This window comes from Pelodiscus sinensis, chromosome 7 (genome assembly GCF_052426305.1).
Source record: "Pelodiscus sinensis isolate ZL-2025 chromosome 7, ASM5242630v1, whole genome shotgun sequence".
NCBI classification, from domain to species: Eukaryota; Metazoa; Chordata; order Testudines; family Trionychidae; genus Pelodiscus; species Pelodiscus sinensis.
The window spans coordinates 68,385,711-68,405,135 of record NC_143058.1 but is presented as its reverse complement, the minus strand read 5'-3'; the positions used below and the strand labels follow the sequence as shown (position 1 = coordinate 68,405,135).

The 19,425-nt window shown below is 43.6% G+C and overlaps 1 protein-coding gene across 2 annotated transcripts in view; it reads left to right on the top strand.

Annotated features, from left to right (window-relative positions):
- The window catches only part of HIBCH (3-hydroxyisobutyryl-CoA hydrolase), an 80,052-nt gene extending 62,093 nt beyond the window's left edge, over nt 1–17,959 (top strand). Inside the window, exons 12-14 of one of the 2 annotated variants that reach the window (XM_006113317.5) lie at nt 11,858–11,977; nt 13,053–13,086; nt 17,594–17,959. In XM_006113317.5, coding sequence (XP_006113379.3) covers nt 11,858–11,977; nt 13,053–13,086; nt 17,594–17,709 — 270 coding nt within the window. In that variant the 3' untranslated portion in view covers nt 17,710–17,959. The other variant, XM_014568603.4, reaches the window with a different exon arrangement.
- Nucleotides 17,960–19,425: the final 1,466 nt, after the last annotated feature.

Genomic DNA, 19,425 nt, shown 5'->3' with positions numbered 1-19,425 from the left:
GATGAGGTAACTGGCTCTGTGGATATGGGAAGGTCAGTGCATGTGATATACCTTGACTTTAGCAAAGCTTTTGATACGGTCTCTCACAATATTCTTGCCAGCAAGTTAAGGGAATGTGGATTGGATAAATGCACTGTAAGATGGATAGAAATCTGGTTAGACTGTCGGGCCCAACGGGTAGTGATCAATGGCTCGATGTCAGGTTGGCAGCTGGTTTCTAGCGGAGTGCCCCAAGAATCTGTTCTTGGACTGGTTTTGTTCAACATCTTTATTATTGACCTGGATGAGGGGATGGATTGCACCGTCAGCAAGTTCGCAGATGACACTAAGATAGGGGGAGAGGTAGATACGCTGGAGGACAAGTATAGAGTCCAGAGTGACCTGGACAGATTAGAGGATTGGGCCGAAAGAAATCTGATGAGGTTCAACAAGGACACGTGTAGAGTCCTGCACTTGGGATGGAAGAATCCCAAGCATTGTTACAGGCTGGGGACTGAATGGCTAAGTAGCAGTTCTGTAGAAAAGGACCTGGGGATTATAGTGGATGAGAAGCTGGATATGAGTTAGCAGTGTGCCCTTGTAGCCAAGAAGGCTAATGGCATATTAGGTTGCATTAGGAGGAGCATTGCCAGCAGATCCAGAGAAGTGATTATTCCCTTTTATTCGGCTCTGGTGAGGCCACATCTGGAGTATCGTGTCCAGTTCTGGGCCCCCCACTATAGAAAGGATGTGGATGCATTGGAGAGGGTCCAGCGGAGGGCAACCAAAATGATTAAGGGGGCTGGAGCGCATAACCTATGAGGATAGACTGGGGGATTTGGGTTTGTTTAGTCTGCATTTGATAGCAGCCTTCAACTTCCTGAAGGGAGATTCCGTAGAGGCTGGAGAAAGGCTGTTCACAGTAGTGATGGATGGCAGAACAAGGAGCAATGGTCTCAAGTTACAGTGGGAGAGGTCTAGGTTGGATATTAGGAAAAACTGTGAAGCACTGTAATGGGTTACCAAGGGAGGTGGTGGAATCTCCACTGCTAGAGGTTTTTAAGTCTCAGCTTGACAAAGCTCTGGCTGGGTTGATTTAGTTGGGATTGGTCCTGCCTTGAGCAGGGGGCTGGACTTGATGACCTCCTGCGGTCTCTTCCAGCTCTATGATTCTATGATGATTCCATTTGATAAGGTAATTCCCTTCTTTTCATGTGCTAGTATATTTATGCCTGCCTTTATAATTTCCACCCCAGTGGATCTGACAAAGTGGGTGTTTGCTCATGAAAGCTCATGCCCAAATAAATATTTTAGTCTTTAAGGTGCCACAGGACTCCGTTATTTCATTATAGAGAAATTTTAAGAAAGAGAAACATATCCATAAAAAAGGGAATTTTAGAAGCAATCCTGCATAGAAAGGTTTATGCTCAGTATTGAAAAGAGAAAAACATTTAGTCTATTATACTGCGCAACATTAAACAAAAGGGAAACTTAATATTTTACTTTAATGTGGTTTCCATCACCAGCATTGTTGGCCTGATGGTTAGAGAAGTCACTTTGGACTTGGGAAGTCTGTAACAGAGCAGGGAATTGAACTTTAATCTCCTATCTCAGTGTGCCTCATTTCCCCATCTGTAAAATGAATAGTTTTTCCTTATCTCTCAGGGATATTGTGAGGATCAATACAATAAAGATTGTGAGGTGCTCAGATACTATGATGGTAGAGCCATATAAAATAGATCAACTCACACACTAGTATTTATAATCTGTTCAACTTCACTGAGATATATTGTATGTTTTACAGTATCAACATAGAACTTTGACTTGATGCTGATGAATGATAAAGGATTGTATGAGCATATGATTATTTTTCCCAGGGAGGGTGATATCTCCAAGTCAAAATGGTGGCAGAGTGGTGAAAATTATGTTGCCACTATCTTTGTTGTTGAAGAATAGAAATCTTCAGTCTACAGCTTTAAGGGGTAAGAGGTTTAATAGTGAAATTGTCACCAACAGCAATAGCCAGAGCAATAACTGCCAATAATTTCATTTAAAATATTGAACATGAGAGGGAAACCCCCCCTTTAAAAAAGAATTAAGGCAGCTTTGACATCTCCTTGTGCATTCAAAATAATTCAGCCATGATTACCTGGCAACCAGTGGAAAGCAGGTAAGAAGTAGGGATGTTAGATAGCATGTAGCTCAGGATAGGCCAGTCCGTGGCTCTTTGCTTAAAGTAATGCAGCTCTTGCTAGTTCTGAGCCGTGCACCCGGACTACTCATAGCCGACAGCTCTGTGCACGTGACCCAGCGCCAGGAGAGAGAAGCACGTGGCAGCGGCAGTGGCTCCGGGACCCAGGCATTGGGTTGGGGCGGGGGGAGGATTGGGTAGGAGCGAGGGGGGACTGGGTGTGCCTGGCTCTGGGGGAGGGGATTGAGTTAGGGGGAGGCTGGGAGTGCTTGGCTCTGGGGGAGAGGTGGAGGATTGGGTTAGAGCAGGAGGCTGTGGTGCCTGGCTCTTCAGGAGGGGAAGGGCATTGGGTTAGAGCAGGGGGGCTGAAGCACCTTAAACTAAAAGTCTTCATGGATGCAGAAAAAGGCAGTCAACACAGATGTCATATTTAAATTCCAGGGCAAAAAGGATCAGCGTGTACCTGGTTTACATTGTGTTTCTTTAAAGAAAATTCAAAGGCTATTGTTTGCCAGGCTGAAGCAATTATTCTGAGATACAGGCAGTCCCCGGGTTACGTACAAGATAGGGACTGTAGGTTTGTTCTTAAGTTGAATCTGTATGTAAGTCGGAACTGGCGTCCAGATTCAGCCGCTGCTGAAACTGACCGCCAGTTCTGACTTACATACAGAATCAACTTAAGAACCCCAAGCGTCCCCAAGTCAGCTGCTGCTGAAATTGATCAGCAGCTGATTCCAGGAAGCCCGGGGCAGAGCAACTCTGCCTCGGGCTTCCTGTAGTCAGCGCTGGTCAGTTTCAGCAGCGGCTAAATCAGACGCCTGGGGCAGAGCAGCTGGGGTGCTGCTGGGTTGCTCCAGTAGCGCCGCTCCTCGGCACTACTGGAGCAACCCAGCAGCACCCCATCTGCTCTGCCCCAGGCGTCCTGATTCAGCCGCTGCTGAAACTGACCAGCAGCGGCTGAATCAGGACCAGAGCAGCTGGGGTGCTGCTGGGTTGGACCAGTAGCGCCCAGAGTGGCGCTGCGGGACCAACCGGCAGCACCCCAGCTGCTCTGCCACAGGCGTCCGGACAAAAGCTTAGTCTGCTGGGGGGGAGGAGGGGCGGGGCGTACTAGCTGCGCCCCCCACCCCCACCCCAGCAGACCAGGAAGACACGGGCGGCGGACCGAGACGCACCGCGGTCCCGCCGCCTGGGTCCTCCGTGGCTTTGCTCCCCATCTCCCTGGTCTGCTGGAGACCAGCAGACCAGGGAGACGGGGAGCAAAGCCACTGAGGATGCCGGCAGCGGGACAGCCCCGGAGCGTCTGGGCTGTCCCGCTGCCGGCTCCCCCGCGGCTTTGCAAAGCCCCGGGGAAGCCGGCAGCGGAGCAGCCCAGGCATGCCTGAGGTGCCCCGCTGCCCGAGCCCCCCCCTCGGCTTTGCAAACCCGCGGGGAAGCCGGCAGCGGAGCAGGAATAAGCAAAGTAGGAATAAGAGATCCTCTGGAAAAGGGCTTTTTTCCGGAGGATCGGGCCGGATCGGGGCCAGTGTAGACGCTCTTTTCCGGCTTTTCTAAAAGCCGGAAAAAAGCGGCGGACATTTTTATTTAAATGCCGCGGGGGATATTTAAATCCCCCGCGGATTTCCCTATTACGATCTGAAAAATTAGCATGCCCCTTTCGGAAAAGGGGCCAATGTAGACGAGCCCAAGGTCTGTTAATTCAGATCCACCCTGTGCTACCCATCCCCCTGGACTCCTTCCTACCTCAGCCTGTCAGATCTTTCTTACAGCCTCCTTCTGGGCCCACCATGCCCCTGTATTTCTCCCTGAGTATGTCTAGATTACAGTTAGACCCCTGTGGCTAGCCCATGCCAGCTGACTTCAGCCCAGGCTACAGCAGGGCTGTTTAACTGCAGTTTAGACTTTCAGGCTCCGGCTGCAGCTGGAACTCTGGGTTCTTTCGGGTCCTGCCCAGAAGTCCACTCTGTAGTAAAAAAGCCCTATTGCAGCCTGGGCTCAAGTCAGCTGGCATGGGCCAGACACAGGAATCTAATTGCAGTGTAGATGTGTCCCTCCAATGTTTCATACTTCAGGATCCCCTCCCCTGCAGCCACTCACTGCTGAATAATTGTGAGGAGCATTGACACCCAGCCAGCCAAGGCAGGGTTCAGGGAGAAAGAACCCCCCAGGAGAGGAAGAGGGGCAGCGTCTATCTTTTTAAAGAAAAACCTTTAATCTCTGACGGATTCTCATAGGCTAAGGCCAGAAAGCACCATCATGATCAATTAATCCGATCACCTTGCACAGTGCAGTCCACAGAACCTAACTCATCCACTTCAGTAATGGATCCATAACTTCTGCCTGCGTTATGAAAGTCTTTAAATCCAGACGTGAGGACTTCAGGTGACAGAACACACCACTTACTCTAGTTCAAACCAATACGTTCTCCATGGTGCAAAGGGAGATTAACCCTCCTCCCTGCCACAGTCTCTGCCACTCTTCCCTGATGGAGATTTCCTTTACATGTAAATATGGCAATTATACACTTGGGAGGTCAATATATAGTTGACTACACGATTAACCGATAAGCCTAGATTTATCAGTTAATCCTGTTGACTACGCACACCTCCCCCCCTTGCTGCCTCTGATACAGAAGCAGTAAGTGGGGGGAAGTGGGAGCCGATACCTGTAAGGAGATGGCTTTAAGCAGGCTCCCCCACAAGTACTGGATCTACCTTCCCCCACCACCTCCACACTGCTGCCTCTAATAAAGAGGCAGCAGTGCAGAGGGTGAGGGGACAGACTGGAGCTGATACACGTGGGGAGCCAGCTATCAAACAGGCTGCCCGTGCATGCTGGCTCTGCAGACACGCCCCCCCCCCTTGCTGCCTCCTACAGAGGCAGGGTTGGCGGGGGAGATCAGCTTAAAAGCTGGTTTTTCCCACCACCAGTTCCACGGTGCCACCTCTCCCCTCCCTGTCCCCCCCCCCAGCATCAGTCCTGTCCACGGGGGGGCCGAGTTCCCTGCGGATAGGGGCTGCTGCTATGAGCCAGCCTCTGTCCATGGGAAGCTCAGACCCCTGGACAGAGGCTGCTGCTGCCACGTGCTACTGCCGGTGTATCAGAAGCAGCAGTGCAGGGCAGCTGGTTTGCATGGGGAGATGGTTTTTAAATTGGCTCCCCTGGCAGACTGGCTCCCGCCTGCCACCCTACACTGCTGCTTCTGATACAGAGACAGCAGCATGGGATGGCATGAGGATCCCAGGAGTGGGGCCAGGAGCACACTGTTTACTGGCCCCAGACCTGGGGACTATTGAATACTTGTGAAACCGCTAAGATTTTATGCAGTTACACGACTTAAATTACATGCTATCTGACTTCCCTGTTACATACTGAGCATGTGGGCAAGACCAACCAATCAGGCACTTCTTTGTAGTAACACAGAAGCTCCCCACAAGTGTCCCATCTCCTCACTGTTGGAGACATTTGCTACTAACTGCCACTGATGGGCCATATGCCATCAAAGACAACCTCATCATAACATCTCCTCCCTAAAACTTAGTAAATTCAGTCTTGAAACAGATTTTTGCCCACATTCCCTTTGGAAGGCTATTCCAGAGCCTCCCTCTGATTATTAGAAAAATTCAACCCTAAACTTATTAATGGCTAGTTTATATGCATTTGTCCTTGTGCCAGCAAGGACCCTTTGAAACAGGACTAGTTCAGAGTGCATTAATGAACTGCTACCATGCATCAGCAGGCTGCACATGGACAGTTTAAGACGTAGCAGGCTAGATTCTCACCACAGTTGGCTATCATTTCATTGTTCTTGAAGACAAACCATCTTTGAATGATGGGGTTTTTTTTAGACAAACCTTTCATAGATTTCTTGAAGTTTGAAGGGATGACTAGAGGCTTGTAAATTAATTTAGTGGTTGAAATCCTGGCCATCTTGAACTCAGTAGCAATCCTACCACCTAAGGTCAACAGGATCACAATTTCACCCATATATTCAAATTCTGATATGGTATGTGAAATCCTGGCCCTTTTGAAAACCATGGGGTTTTGCCATCTGTTTCAGTGGGACCAGCATTTCCCTACTGTAGCATATTACAAATAGTTTAGATACATTTTAATTTGTTCAGGTATACAGGAATAAATACACACTTCTTGTGTTTGAGTTATTTGTATATTGGTAAATTAAAATTGTAAACAAAGAAAAGTTCGTACACAGAATAATCTGGGTCACTTGGTAACTGAAGACAAGCCAACAATATGCATCTTAATACAGCCAAATGTAAATGTACAGTTTGGAGCAAAGAATGCAGCCATAGTTACAGGATGGGGGACTATCCTGGGATGCAGTTGCTCTGAAAATAATGTTGAGGACCCAATGGATAGTCAGGTGAATATGAGTTCCCAGCACACTAGGTATGGCCAAAAGGGTAATGCCATCTTTGGATGCCTAAACAGGGAAATCTCAAGTGGAAAAAGAGGTTACTTTACTTTTGTATTGGGCCATGATTTGACCACTACTTGAATACTGTGTCCAGTGCTGGTGTTCACAGTTCAAGAAGGATGTTGAGGAATTGGAGACTCTTTAGAGAAGAGCCAAAAGAATGATTAAAGTATTAAAAAACTCAGAGACTGAATCTATTAATTTACTAAAAAGAAGGTTAAAGAGTCACTTGATCATGTCTGTGGAGAACAAATAATTGATAATGGTCTCTAATCTAGCAAACATAAAATTACTCACACATCAAAGGCCATTGAACTTCTCCAAATTTTTCAATGGTAAGAGTAATTAATCATTGGAAGAAGGGTTGTGGTGGATTTTCCTTCAGTGACCATTTAAAAAAAAAATCTCAAGATTGGATATGTTTCTAAAATAGATGGTCTTGGAATGTTTTGTGGGCATTGATTCTTTGGCGAAGTGTCTGAGACGTTTGTCCAATGTACATAGCAGACGGACACTTTCGGCACATGATAGCATAAATTATATTTCTGGATGAGCAGGAATATGTGTTCTTGATCTTATAACTCAGTTGGTTAGGTCCAATAATGGTATCAGCAGAATGAATATGAGGACAAAGCTGGCAACAGGGTTTGTTGGATCACAGTAATTAATGATAAAAGCAGCAAAGAAAATACACACAGCCCTCCCCAAAACTTGACATTTACGGCACCAGAATGTACAAAGTTCCCATCAGCATTTCAGCAGAATAATTCCTGATGGGCCAACAGAAAAATGTAGCTATACAGTTCTCTTTACATTGTTTTCCTTTACTCTGTTGGATAGGGCAGCATTTTTTTTATTGCCATGTGTAGTTCAACCAAAATAAACCTTATGAGTTCATCTCAGATGAATAGAGTTGACTTTTAGCAAGCCAGCAATATCTCCTCTCTGTTCTAAGGGGGAAGTGCCACATTAGACACCAGAACTTTCCTTTTTAGGCTTAGAAACCCAGCAAAGATTATGTTGTCCTGATAGAGCAGTCTGGAGTTTAATATTTTACCTACTTGGGAGGAAGGAGAGCTTGAAAAAAGTTGAATAATTTGAAAAAGAAAAAAAGTACCACCTATTACTCATTCATACAGGGGAGCATAGCTTTGATTCCTTGATTTCAGTTGCACCTAAAATGAGTTAATAGGAGAAACTTCAGATTAATAAACACCTTTGGGTAGTGTCCACAAAAGTACTTAGGGTTCACTCCCCAGATGCAGGTACCTAAGTATCAGGTTTAGGCACCCCAGTCCCAGTTTGGGCATCACTGTGATCCAAAGCTCCTGCGAAGTCCTATACAGCTCTGATCTTACTGCCTACATTTTTCAAGCTAAAAGTTCCCTCAGCACCCATGTTTTGTCTCTGAGCACTGCACTGTTGTGTCCCTTTAGGTATCTGGACACTTATCTCCCGCCTAAGCCCAGAGTGATTCGCAAACCAGGAGAAGACGGGCATTTAGCCATCTGTGTTGCCATTCTGGTAGGGGGGTCTTTTAGCATGCCCACTGGATCAGGTCCATTCAGAATCGATGGGGCGAGGGTGCTCTCTCACAGCTGTTATCCAAGTGGTTAGAGCGCTAGCGTGGGAAGTGAAAGACCCAGATTCAATTTCCCATCTGCCAGAGGAGGCTAATAATTGCAAGGTGGTGGCAGCAGCCAGCTGCACCACACTTCTTGAATTGTTTCATGTATGGGGAAGCAGGTACCTAGTCCTCTCGCTCAAACACAGCTTAGGTGCCGGACTCCAGGCAGCATGTTCCTATTTGTGGCTTGCCTGGAGTTCACTGAAAGTATGTCACTAAAAGTGAACAGTCTGGTATTCGAGGACTCAATTTCTTACACGTACTTCCCTCACTGTATGATGATTAATTACCGACCATTAATGTTGTTGCAAATCCAACCTGCAGTATGCTGGGCGGCTACACTGAAATAAAGATTGCATAAAAACTGGAATGGGTGGCAGTGCCCTTTAAAAGATCTTATCTGCATCCCATGTTTCTTTCTCCTAATGCAATCTGTTCCTCTTCAGTCTTTTTCCCAGATATGATCTTCCTCTTTATGCTATCAGTTTATTTATAGATACATTGGTGACTCATTTTTTCTGCATTACACCCACCTTTTGTGCTTCTCTTTCTTTCCCTTTCTTCTACATGATTTATAGCAACAGTGCCCCCTCCACCTCCAACCTCTTTGGCAGCCTCTGTGTGCATTAGCATAGTAAACGGCTGTTTTTAAATCTTTTCTGCTTCAGTGCTTCCTTTGATCAGTGGTGCCCCACAATGCACTTTGCACATTTCACCCAAGGAAGCTCCTAGGCACAAGTCTGGTATAAGCAAAGATTTCTGCATCAGACAAGAGTTTGCCACTGTGCAAACGAGTAAAGGGCTCTAACTGGAAATGAGGTCAGGAAAAGGGAATTAAGGGGGGGAAAGGAAGTAGGGATCTTTATTAGAATCACTGGACAGATCTGAAGAACAGCAAATTGTAGTTGGAGTGGGTCAGAGAAGGAGTTAGACAAACTACAGTTCAAAAAAGCAGTGATGGGCTCATGATGATTAAAGGAATTATGAAAAAGTTTTCAGTTCAAGTCAGGCTGTATTTTTTTCCAAATACACGTTCAAAGCTCCACTTTCAAATCAGCTAATAGGTACAGGCAAAACAGTGATAAAGCTTGACTCACTAGTTACATTTATAGGATCTACTGCTTGCACAGCAGTTGAATTAGTAGACATTAGTAAACTGGCAAACAAGGTTATTACTCTAGGAGCTGTCATCTGGCAGGAGAGAGAATGAGAAATCAGAACACTGAGGAGCCAGAAAATTTCTTGGATTTGATGACTGGAAATCTGTTATTCCAGTCTGTGGGTTAAGAGTTTAATGTCCTAATTCATAATATAAGTAGGTAAATCTTACCATCTGCCACTTCCCATTGTAATAGTAAACAATCTTTTGTAAATCACAGCATACTATTATGGTATGAACAGTGTGGAACTTTTATTAATGCTGACATAAAATTCTTCAGTTTTAAGATTTTAAAAAACAGTGTCAATCTGTAGAAATCTTTTCCACTGGATGTTGTGAAGGCCAAGATTATAACAGGTTTCAAAAAAGAAGTAGGGCTGTTAACATGTGTTTTTGTGTAAACATGTATCTGCTGAAATTTTCAGTGGATAGACATTTACAGGCCGGGGGGGCGGGGAAGGGCACAGGCTCCCATTTTCCCCTTTCCTGCTGCCTCTGTATCAGAGGCAGCGGCAAGGGGCAGTCGCCTCAGAGGGAGCTGGTATACGCAAAATGCTCCTGTCTGCTCCCCTTCACCCACGCTGCTGCCTCTGATTCAGAGGCAGCAGCGCGGTGGGGGGCGGGAGCAGGTGGCTTCACAGAAGCTGGCACACGTGGGGAGCCAGCTTTGAAGCCGGTTCCCTGCGTGTGTTGGCTCCCACTGAGACTTAAAAGCTGGCTCCCTATGAGCACCGGTTCCCGTGGAAGGGGAGTCGGATCAGTGGGAGTCGGTATGCGCAAGGAGCCAGCTTGAAAACTGGTTTCCCATGTTTACTGGTTCCCTCCTGTCCCCCGCACCTCCTGCGCTGCTGCCTCTCTATCAGAAGCAGCAGTACGGGAGTGGGGATCAGATGGCTTTGTGGGATCAGATGGCTCCCTGCTACCCCCATTCCTCACCCCGGCTGCTGTCTCTGTGGGAGGTGGGGAGGCGGAGCAGGCAGCTATTTAGGAGCTGGCATGAGAAGGGAGCTGGCTTCTAATGAACACCGGCTCCTGCCTCCACTCCCCTTGCTGCTTCTGTATGACTATGCTGTAACATCCTTAAAAAGAACTAAATAAATTCACGGAGGATAGGTCCATGAATGGATTTTAGCTGAGATGGACAGGAATTTTCCCAACTCTGTTTTTGCTGTTTGGTAGAAACTAGGAATGGATGACAGGAGGGATCACCTGATGATTACCTGTTCTGCTTGTTCCCTCTAAAGCACCTGGCATTGGACAGTGTCGGAGAACAGGATACTTGGCTAGATAGACCTTTGGTTTGACCCAGTATGGCCATTCTTATGTTCGTATTAATCTCCTGTTTGTCATAATTACAAAACCCAGAACTCTTGTTTACATTCCTCTACTTCCCTAGTGACATTTTTGGAGCTCAGTTCTAATTACTTTATTGTGGTTTTTCATCCATATGGCAGCTGGTCTGTTTTTAATTGAAAGTTACTCATGAGTGATAGGCTTCTGCAATTGTTTTCTTTTTTTAATGGAAGCAGTGCATACCAATTTTAGTGGAAGCAGTGCATAACCAATTGCATATTAGTTTGCAAATATGTATAAGGAGAAATACATTTTTGAAAACTCAAATGTTGAGCCAACTTGCATAGCTCTGTTTTTTTGAATGTTGCGCTAAATAAAACCTATATACTGTATCCGCAGCTTACCTGCAAGATCTCTTGTACCTACAGATGATGCAAATAATGATCAGTTTTAAAAGGTTTTTTAATTGCGCCTGTAATTCTTAAATGTGTAATAGTTCATAAGAAACTGATATAAAAGGCCACATGCTCTCATGTACCCTACTGTGAATCAGGAAGTCCTACTGACAAACCAAATTAGTCTAGATTTGAGCCCCAGTCCTGCAAAACTACTTGTTGAGGACATGGGAGGTAGAATGTGTGCCTGCAGAGAACTCAGGTTATATACAGAGAGGGTCTATCTGGGCACAGGGGTCCCTGTGTGGAGTGGGTTGCTGGTTTTGTGATTGAGCCATGGCTTCAGAGGACAGACTAATTTTCTCCATTAAAAGAGGGACTGTAGTGTTGAAAAACAAGGCACAAGAGAAAAATAAAAGATTATGGCACAGCAAGGGCAATTTTGAGGCCACTTGGAAGCCTGCTGGTGATCACATTTATAAGATATGCTACTTCTTAGACGTGTGGGGTCTCTGCTGTATTTATATGCTGTAGATAGAGGTTAGTGAAAGTGGAATAACAGAGATTTTCAGGCAAATTAACATGATTTTGTCCAGCAGCACGGTGGTGGGGTGGAATGTAAGAGTTACATAGAAATGGAGAGGATAGGCTTAGGGATGGAAGTGCTAAGAGTATCGCCAAGTGTTGTTTTATATCTTTCCACCTGTCTTCATTTTCAAAAACCATTTAACCAGAAATCGAAGACAGAAAAAATAAAGTTTAATTTCTTCCGCAGGTAATTAATAAAATGTCTCCTACATCCTTAAAAATGACTTTGAGACAGCTTAGAGAAGGAGCATCCATGAACTTGCAAGATGTACTAACAATGGAATACAGACTGAGCCAGGCATGCATGGTAAGAACAATGTATAGTACACTTACTGCTTCCAGACAGAGTGAGCTGGTTGATGACTCTTGCAGTTCCATACTAATTATATGAACAATATAGCTGACAAAGATATCACTGTCAGTAGCGCAGCGGTGTCTTTATTCAAAATGACAGTTTCCATTTGTGTGCCTGCTTATGCAACTGGTAAAAGGAAGCCCACAAAACAAGGTTATAAGAAGGAACAGTGGTTTATTAAGAAAAATATGGTGAAGTTATAGTATAGAAAATTAAATAAGTAGTGTACAGTACTTAGCTTGGTGAAGTAGTTCTGGTGCAGCAGCATGGTTGTCTGAGTGAAACCCCATAAGGTTCCTGACAGGAAGCCTGCATTTTTAACATACTCACTTTTTGTCACGCCTATATAAACATATTATTTTTGAATTGATAGTTTTGTTTCATATGGACCTTGGAAATGTGCAGCCTGCCTCGTTCATACATGAAAATATTGTTACTCTGTTCCTCAAATGAGTAATGTCATTCCATTTTTTTAAAAATGCAGTGAGGATTTGATAGAACATAATAATTTAACTGAAAAGTGTGATACACATAACACACCAGAAATCAAATGAAACAAGGGCTCTGCCCTGAGGAGCTTACACTCTAAAGACCAATCTTGTAGACCCTCCTTGTGTGGAACTCCCATTCAATGGAAAGTCAAGGTGGTGTGCTATGGAAGGATGATGTGACCATAATTCAATCAACCCCAGTGCACAGGACAGCAGTTCAAATGACTGGAAGTGTGGAGCTGTGTTAGTAAGATGGATCAGTATAGGATGGGAGGAGAGCATGGGGTGGATGGACTCAGAAGATTGTTCCAAACACAGGGTATAACATGAAAGAAGGTGCGAAAGCCAGAAGTGAAGAAAGAAGCAGGGGAGCAGTTAGGTGAGGCCATTCAGAGCAGTGTAAGAAGAGTAAGAGAACAAGATGAGAGCAGTGGAAATGTAGTGGGGTACGGGCTACCATAACAGGGACTTGATTCAAAAGCAAGGGGCCTCCGGTGAGAGAAGGGTGCATTGTTTTACACGTCTCTGTCTTTCAGCATGGCCATGACTTCTATGAAGGTGTTCGAGCAGGTAAGGATGCACGCTAGAATGATCACTTAAAGTTAAGAGTGGGTAAAACACATTGCTTTGTTGCTTATTTGTCGATACTAAGTAAAAGTGCAGTGGCTTGTTTGACAGTAATATCCAGTACCATCATTTTAGAGAATACTGGTCTGTATACTAATTTATCCTGCTCATTGCATTATATCCATGCCACTGTAGATTGTCAGCTGGCCTGTTGTAACACAATAGAAAAAGGCTTTCTTGTTAATATAAAGTACTTTGTGTTTTATACACATTCCCTTTGCACCATTGACTGCTAGCACAGATCTATGAAAATATTTGCACCAGTTCATCTGAAAGGAACAAGGTATATATCCTGTGTTGGCAGTAATGAGCAATGATGATGTAAAGTATGATCTGCCATCACTTACGCGTTCAGTTCAGTTCTGGTGTCAGCCAGAGTAGTAGGCAGTCAGGCAGCTCTAAAGTGATTTGCAAAATCAAAAGTTAAGTTATTAACAGATATTGATTGATTCAGCGTGGAACCTCATTCATTAGCACAGGTACTATTTTTGGCAATGTCTCATATATTATCATGACATAAATATTACCATTGAAAACATTCCTGGGTACATAAAGTTTTGAATTTTTTTAACCATTTCTCACTATTAAGTAGGCAGGAAAGGAAGTGGCAGCAAATGGTGGGCCTTTGTCTAGTGCAGGGGTGGGGAACCTAAGGTCTGGGGGCAGCTTGCCTGGATCCAGCCCGAGGGGAGCCCACGCTGGTGAGGGGTGCGGGTTTTTATTTGTTTCTCACGTGTGTAGCCCTCAACTAATTTTTCTGCATGTCAGCAGCCCCGACCCAAAAAAGGTTCTCCCACCCCTGGTCTAGTGGCTTGATCTGGGACTCAAGACTAAGGTTCTCTTTCCAGCTCTAGCATTGATTCACTTTATGACCTCGTGCACGCCTCTCAGTCATTGTCTCCTCTGTAAAATGGGACTCCGGGTGGTTATTTAAGAGCTGATGCACTTAGCATGAGACACAGAGAGAGATGGTTTCCTAAGTAGATAACAGCAGATCTAGTTAAGGCTCCTTGAGTGACTCAGATGAGTTTTTAATTCAGAATTTATTTAATTAATTTACATATTGTCTTTTCTCCAAGAGTACATCTACACAGCATGAAATAATGTCGAGCTGGAGAACTTCTCACTCCAACTTCTGTAACCCTCATTTAGCAAGGAGTAAGGGAAATCAAAGGAATAGTGTTCTTCCTTTGACTTGCTGCTGTGTAGACAGCACCAAAAGCTGAATTAAGCTATTTCTACTTCAGCTACACGATTGACATAGCTGAAATTATGTAACTTAATTCGACTTTTGCACTGCAGTGTAAACGTGCACTAATAGTCCTTATATACCTTGTAAAGAAATTTAAGATCTGTGGATGAAGAGTGTTAAGTACTAAAGGCACCTCAGGCTCCTTACCGTATCATACCAAAGGACAGGTAGGGCTTCTTGTGCTAGCAAACAAGATAAGGAAAAGTGCAATTTCAAAGATGCTGTTCCTACAATATATTCTAAATGTATGGGAAATATGCATCATCGCAGAGAGATCTGTATGGAAAACGGCAGTCCTCACTGAGAGGCTGAGAGAGTCAAGCAGCAGTCATGATTCCCATTTATAATGCCACAAGGTCATTAAAATTATCCAGGAAGTGGGCAAGACAATGACAGATTACTTGTCTCAGTGTTCAAGGTAAACACACAGTAAGTGGATTGAGAAACAAACATTAAAGGGCAACAGCTGGGAAAGGTCCATTTGCTGCATAGTATCTCTTTCTTGTGTCTGTTATAACATGATTATCTGAGAACTAGACTAGGCCTAAGGGTAATAGAAAGTATTCACATTTCATTGTGCAATATGTAATTGTGAATTTTAACAGTTTTTCTGAATCATATTTTGGCCCCAAGCTGCCCCTCTACCTTACTTTGGATAATCTTCCTGAAATCTCTTAAGACCACTTGGCAGATAAGGTGCTCATGTAGTGTGAGAGAGGAGGTCAGAAATTGTAATTTTTAATAGCTAAATAAATCTGGGGATATAGAGAGATATCCCCAAATCTTTAACAGATTGATCTTTTAAGATGCTGAGCACCCTCAACTCCATGAAGATGCTCAGCACCTCACAGAATTAAGCCCTAGTTGAATAATATGTGAATTTAAAAGATTAGAATAATACTTACGTGGTTGCTGTTAAAAGAAACCATTTGCTAAGTTACCACAAACAGCAGCCTAGAGGACAAGACTTTGCCTTATATGAAAACAAATGATAAGATATTGGATGGTCGGTGTGATTAGTTGCAATGGCACCGAGTCTGACTGCTGCGCCTAAGCCTTTAAATGACAGAGGTGCAGCAGTCAGGACCCCCTGTTTTGCTGCTGCCTTTTAAACGTAGCAAGAGCCCCACAGCGCTCTTGCTAAATTTAATAGGCAGCAGTGCAGCTGGGTTAGCAAGCACCCCCCCTCCCCCCATCGACTAATTGAGTAGTCGATGGAAAATCCATCAAGTACTTGATTAGCTGATTAGTTGAAATTTAACATCCCTAGTTTCTGTTTATCTCCTGTTTATTGGATGAAAGCTGTCTTGTACACATAGCCTCCGTTATCTCCAAGGTCAAAGGCTGTAGGGAAACTGGAGTTTCTGCATGTCTAAATCCCTAGCTGTCTGATTCATATTTGGTTTCAGCTATGGTTAAAAATGTCCATAAGTAACACTGTTAGCATTCCAGCCATGTTAAGTGTGGTCATTGAGCCTAACACATTCCTTTCAGGTCTAACTTCAGTCTCCCAAAGGACAAGAGAGTGAAGATATTTCCTACAGCAGCAGATCTAGGGCCTCTGGGGGCCACATTAACCATCTCCTCTTCAATACATAAATGAGTAAATGCCCAAGGCATATACTACTTGTTAAGTACCATGTTCTGAGACTTTGTTTTATCTCCAGTATAAGCAGGCCTTATATGTACATATAACACATGGATTTGACTGTAGAGTGGTGTGAAGAATAGGCTTTTTGGTGTGCAACACACAGAACAAGTTACAAGTCTGGCTTGAATGATCTAGAGGCAATGACCATGTTTCAAGAGATGGAAATTGAATCAGCGCACACTTTGAATTTTAACAGCAGAATCATTGATTTGTTTCCCTGCCCTGGAAGCTGCACAGCTGCTCCATTTAAACCTGTATAGTAGATTGCCTTTTAATTTGAAAAAAAAAAATCCTCTAAGCCATAGCATTGACCTTTCAGGAACAAGGTTAAAAGGCTTTTTCTGCCCATTGTCTGAGTTCATAACTGGTGTTTAAAATAAAAAAAAAGCCCAAGTCAATATGAGCAGAGTAAAACTAAAGAACATCTTTTCTTGAACCTTATTCATGTGACTACACTTCAAAAATTTAAATGTGGCTTTTATTTTTCAATAACTTATTCAGTTAAATCATTGAGCTACATAAATCATTTAAGAGTTCTCTGAATTGTGTAGAAAGGCATCAAGGATTTCCTGAACTTCCATTCAGTTTTTTCTTCAGACCAACACAATATTATTTATTGTTCCTTTCTAATGGGGGCTGTCTCTTCCTGATTATTTAACAGTCTCTTCTACTGACATATCTGTAACAATAATTAGCCTCTGATTAACTCATCTCCAACTGCATGCAAAAGGTCCATATGGAATTTAAATTTATTGTTTTGCCTTCTCTTTTCCTAATTAAGATCAATTTCTTTTCCTGGTCTGTTGGGAATGGATCTCTGTATCTTTTTTTTGGTTATATTTTTGTGTATAAGCTATTTATTATTGATTTTATACGCCCAGACACACAGAGCATTGGGGGTGGGTATATCCAAAATTATGCAGAATATACATATTACAATGATAATTTGTCAGAGAAATGTTATGTCTGCTATCTCGCTCTATTAGTAATTATAATCAACTGCTGCTGATTTTCTTATAAGGATATCCTGCCATGTTGTTTTCTCCATTATTATTTTATTTGGTTATATGACATTCCCATAGGAACCTGAGATTCTACCCTCTGCAGTTTTCTTAAGTGAGATTTTACAGAAAGATTTCATAATTCTTTTTCATGTAGAGCCCTACACCGCCATCCCATTTCTGGAAATAGGCTACATGTGTTAGGATTAAGCATCAGGTGGCTAGTTAAAGGCTTGCATGAAAATAGTATTGACTATCCCTCACCGTGAATGCTGTATTGGATGGGATCGTTATGGAGATTTCTGGTGCAACAGAATATTCCCAGTGTCAAGCCATACAAGGGTGTGAATCTGTTCAGTGAACATCCACAAAAGATTAAAAAGTTAAGCCTTTACTGAAGCCAAATTCACTGCACTGCATATTGATTTTACTTTGGATATACACTAAAGATAGCAATTGTATAATCTACTATCTTGCTGTGATCTGAAGCCCTCTTGATTGAGAAAATACGCTAATAACATCACCTCTTTCTACTTCATTTGATAGTGCTAATTGACAAAGACCAAGTCCCAAAGTGGAAGCCAGCGACTTTAGAAGAAGTAACAGATGAATTTGTGGGCCGTTGCTTTAAGTCATTGGGAAACAGCGATCTCAAGTTATAATGACAGTGCACAAGCCTATCAAGGTTCTGTTCATCTGTGTAATACAAGGACACAAAAATTAATAGTGATGAAGAGACTTTGATGAAGTCAGTATGGTAACTCTCTTGTGTCTAATCTGCTTGAGAGGCACATTCTGTAGCTTTTACTTTGTCTGTAGTACCATAATGAGAAAACTGAATCCGGAATAAACTACTTCAAGGAAAAGTCTTTTACTAATTGCTATTATGTAATAAAGAACATTTGATTTGGAGCTACCTGTCAGTTTAGTGGGGAAATACTGAGGCGACAGCCTGAGTCAGTGAATAGTTGACATGACTAAGTTGGTCGTGTCTCAGTTTCTCCTTTATAAAGTGTAAATAAAAATACTGAAATTTTATAAAGCACACACACACACACTTTTTGTGGTATGGGGTAGTAAGTTCAGTAATACCAAAATAAACCGATAGTTTTAACAACGTATTGGATTGATAGTGAGAAGTTGCTGTGCTACTGATTTAGCATCAGGTCAGCATTATGACCTAGCATTTGATATAACTTCATCATCTGGAACGAACATCCAATTTTATAGCTGAAATTGCCAGTCAACCTAACGGATAATATTTTACAGAGCTGACTAGTTTAATGGTATTTTTAATACTATTGCCATTTACCACATGGTAGGTTATTTTTACAGTTTAACCTCTATAAAGGTAACCCTGCGTAGCAAGGAATTTATCTTCATTTGAGAAAGCGTTATTGAACTTTCCCTGGTTTTGTGATGTCAGTTGAATTCAGTTGTGGAATTAATGTCTCGAAGTGTGGTGAACATTAAGGGCCAGATTCATTGTTTGTGGCAGCAGCTGTAGCTCTGTTAATTTCAGTGATGCACAGAAGAACTTAACAATGCATGACTGCAATTTAGCTGTACTAACCAATAAACAGAAATTCTTTCTACATGCAAGAGATGTAGAAGGTCTGCATGTGGCCTAACTGAGGAGATCTATTGCATTGGGACAAGGGCAGGTTTTGTGGCAACTATGGAGTCAGGTGCACATGCCCAGGGCTGGCCTTACCATGAGGCGAACTGAGGCAACTGCCTCAGGTGCCAGACTATAGGCGGAGCGCCACTAGGACCCAGAGAATTCAGACCTTTCAAAGTTTTGCCCCAAGGGAGAGGGCATTGGGGTGTCTTTAAGCTCCCCGCCTCAGGTGCCAAAATGTGGGTTGGCCCTGCACATGCCTAAGTGGTTCATGTGAGCTGAGGGAGCAGAGGCAACATGAGTGGTTTTCAAGTTTTCCTCATTTGCAGCTCTCTAAAGAATTTCAAATGGAGGAGTGGACCCCTTTGGCAATCTTAAGACTGAAGTTCCCCAGCCCCACAAGTTGAAAACCACTGACCTAGAGCAAGTCCCTCAGCTAGTCAATGTGGGGAGCATATGGGTAGGCTAAGAAGCCTACTCCAGCAGACCGTAGATGTGCAAGAGGCTGCCAGTGGGCTGCATCCGGACTGTCACTGCCCGTGACTGTGTCACATCAGTTCACATTTTTAAAAGCCATTTGTTTTCCATTCCAGATGGAATTTGTATGCTGTTACTCCCCCCCCAGCAAAAATCTCTTAGCACCCATTGGCCAATTTCTGCTTCTGGTCAATAGGAGCTGAGAATTTTTGCTGGGAGCAGGGGCAGTGTTAGGAAGCCTCACTCCCTCCTTGTCCCCACTCCCCCTCATGGCCAGAGC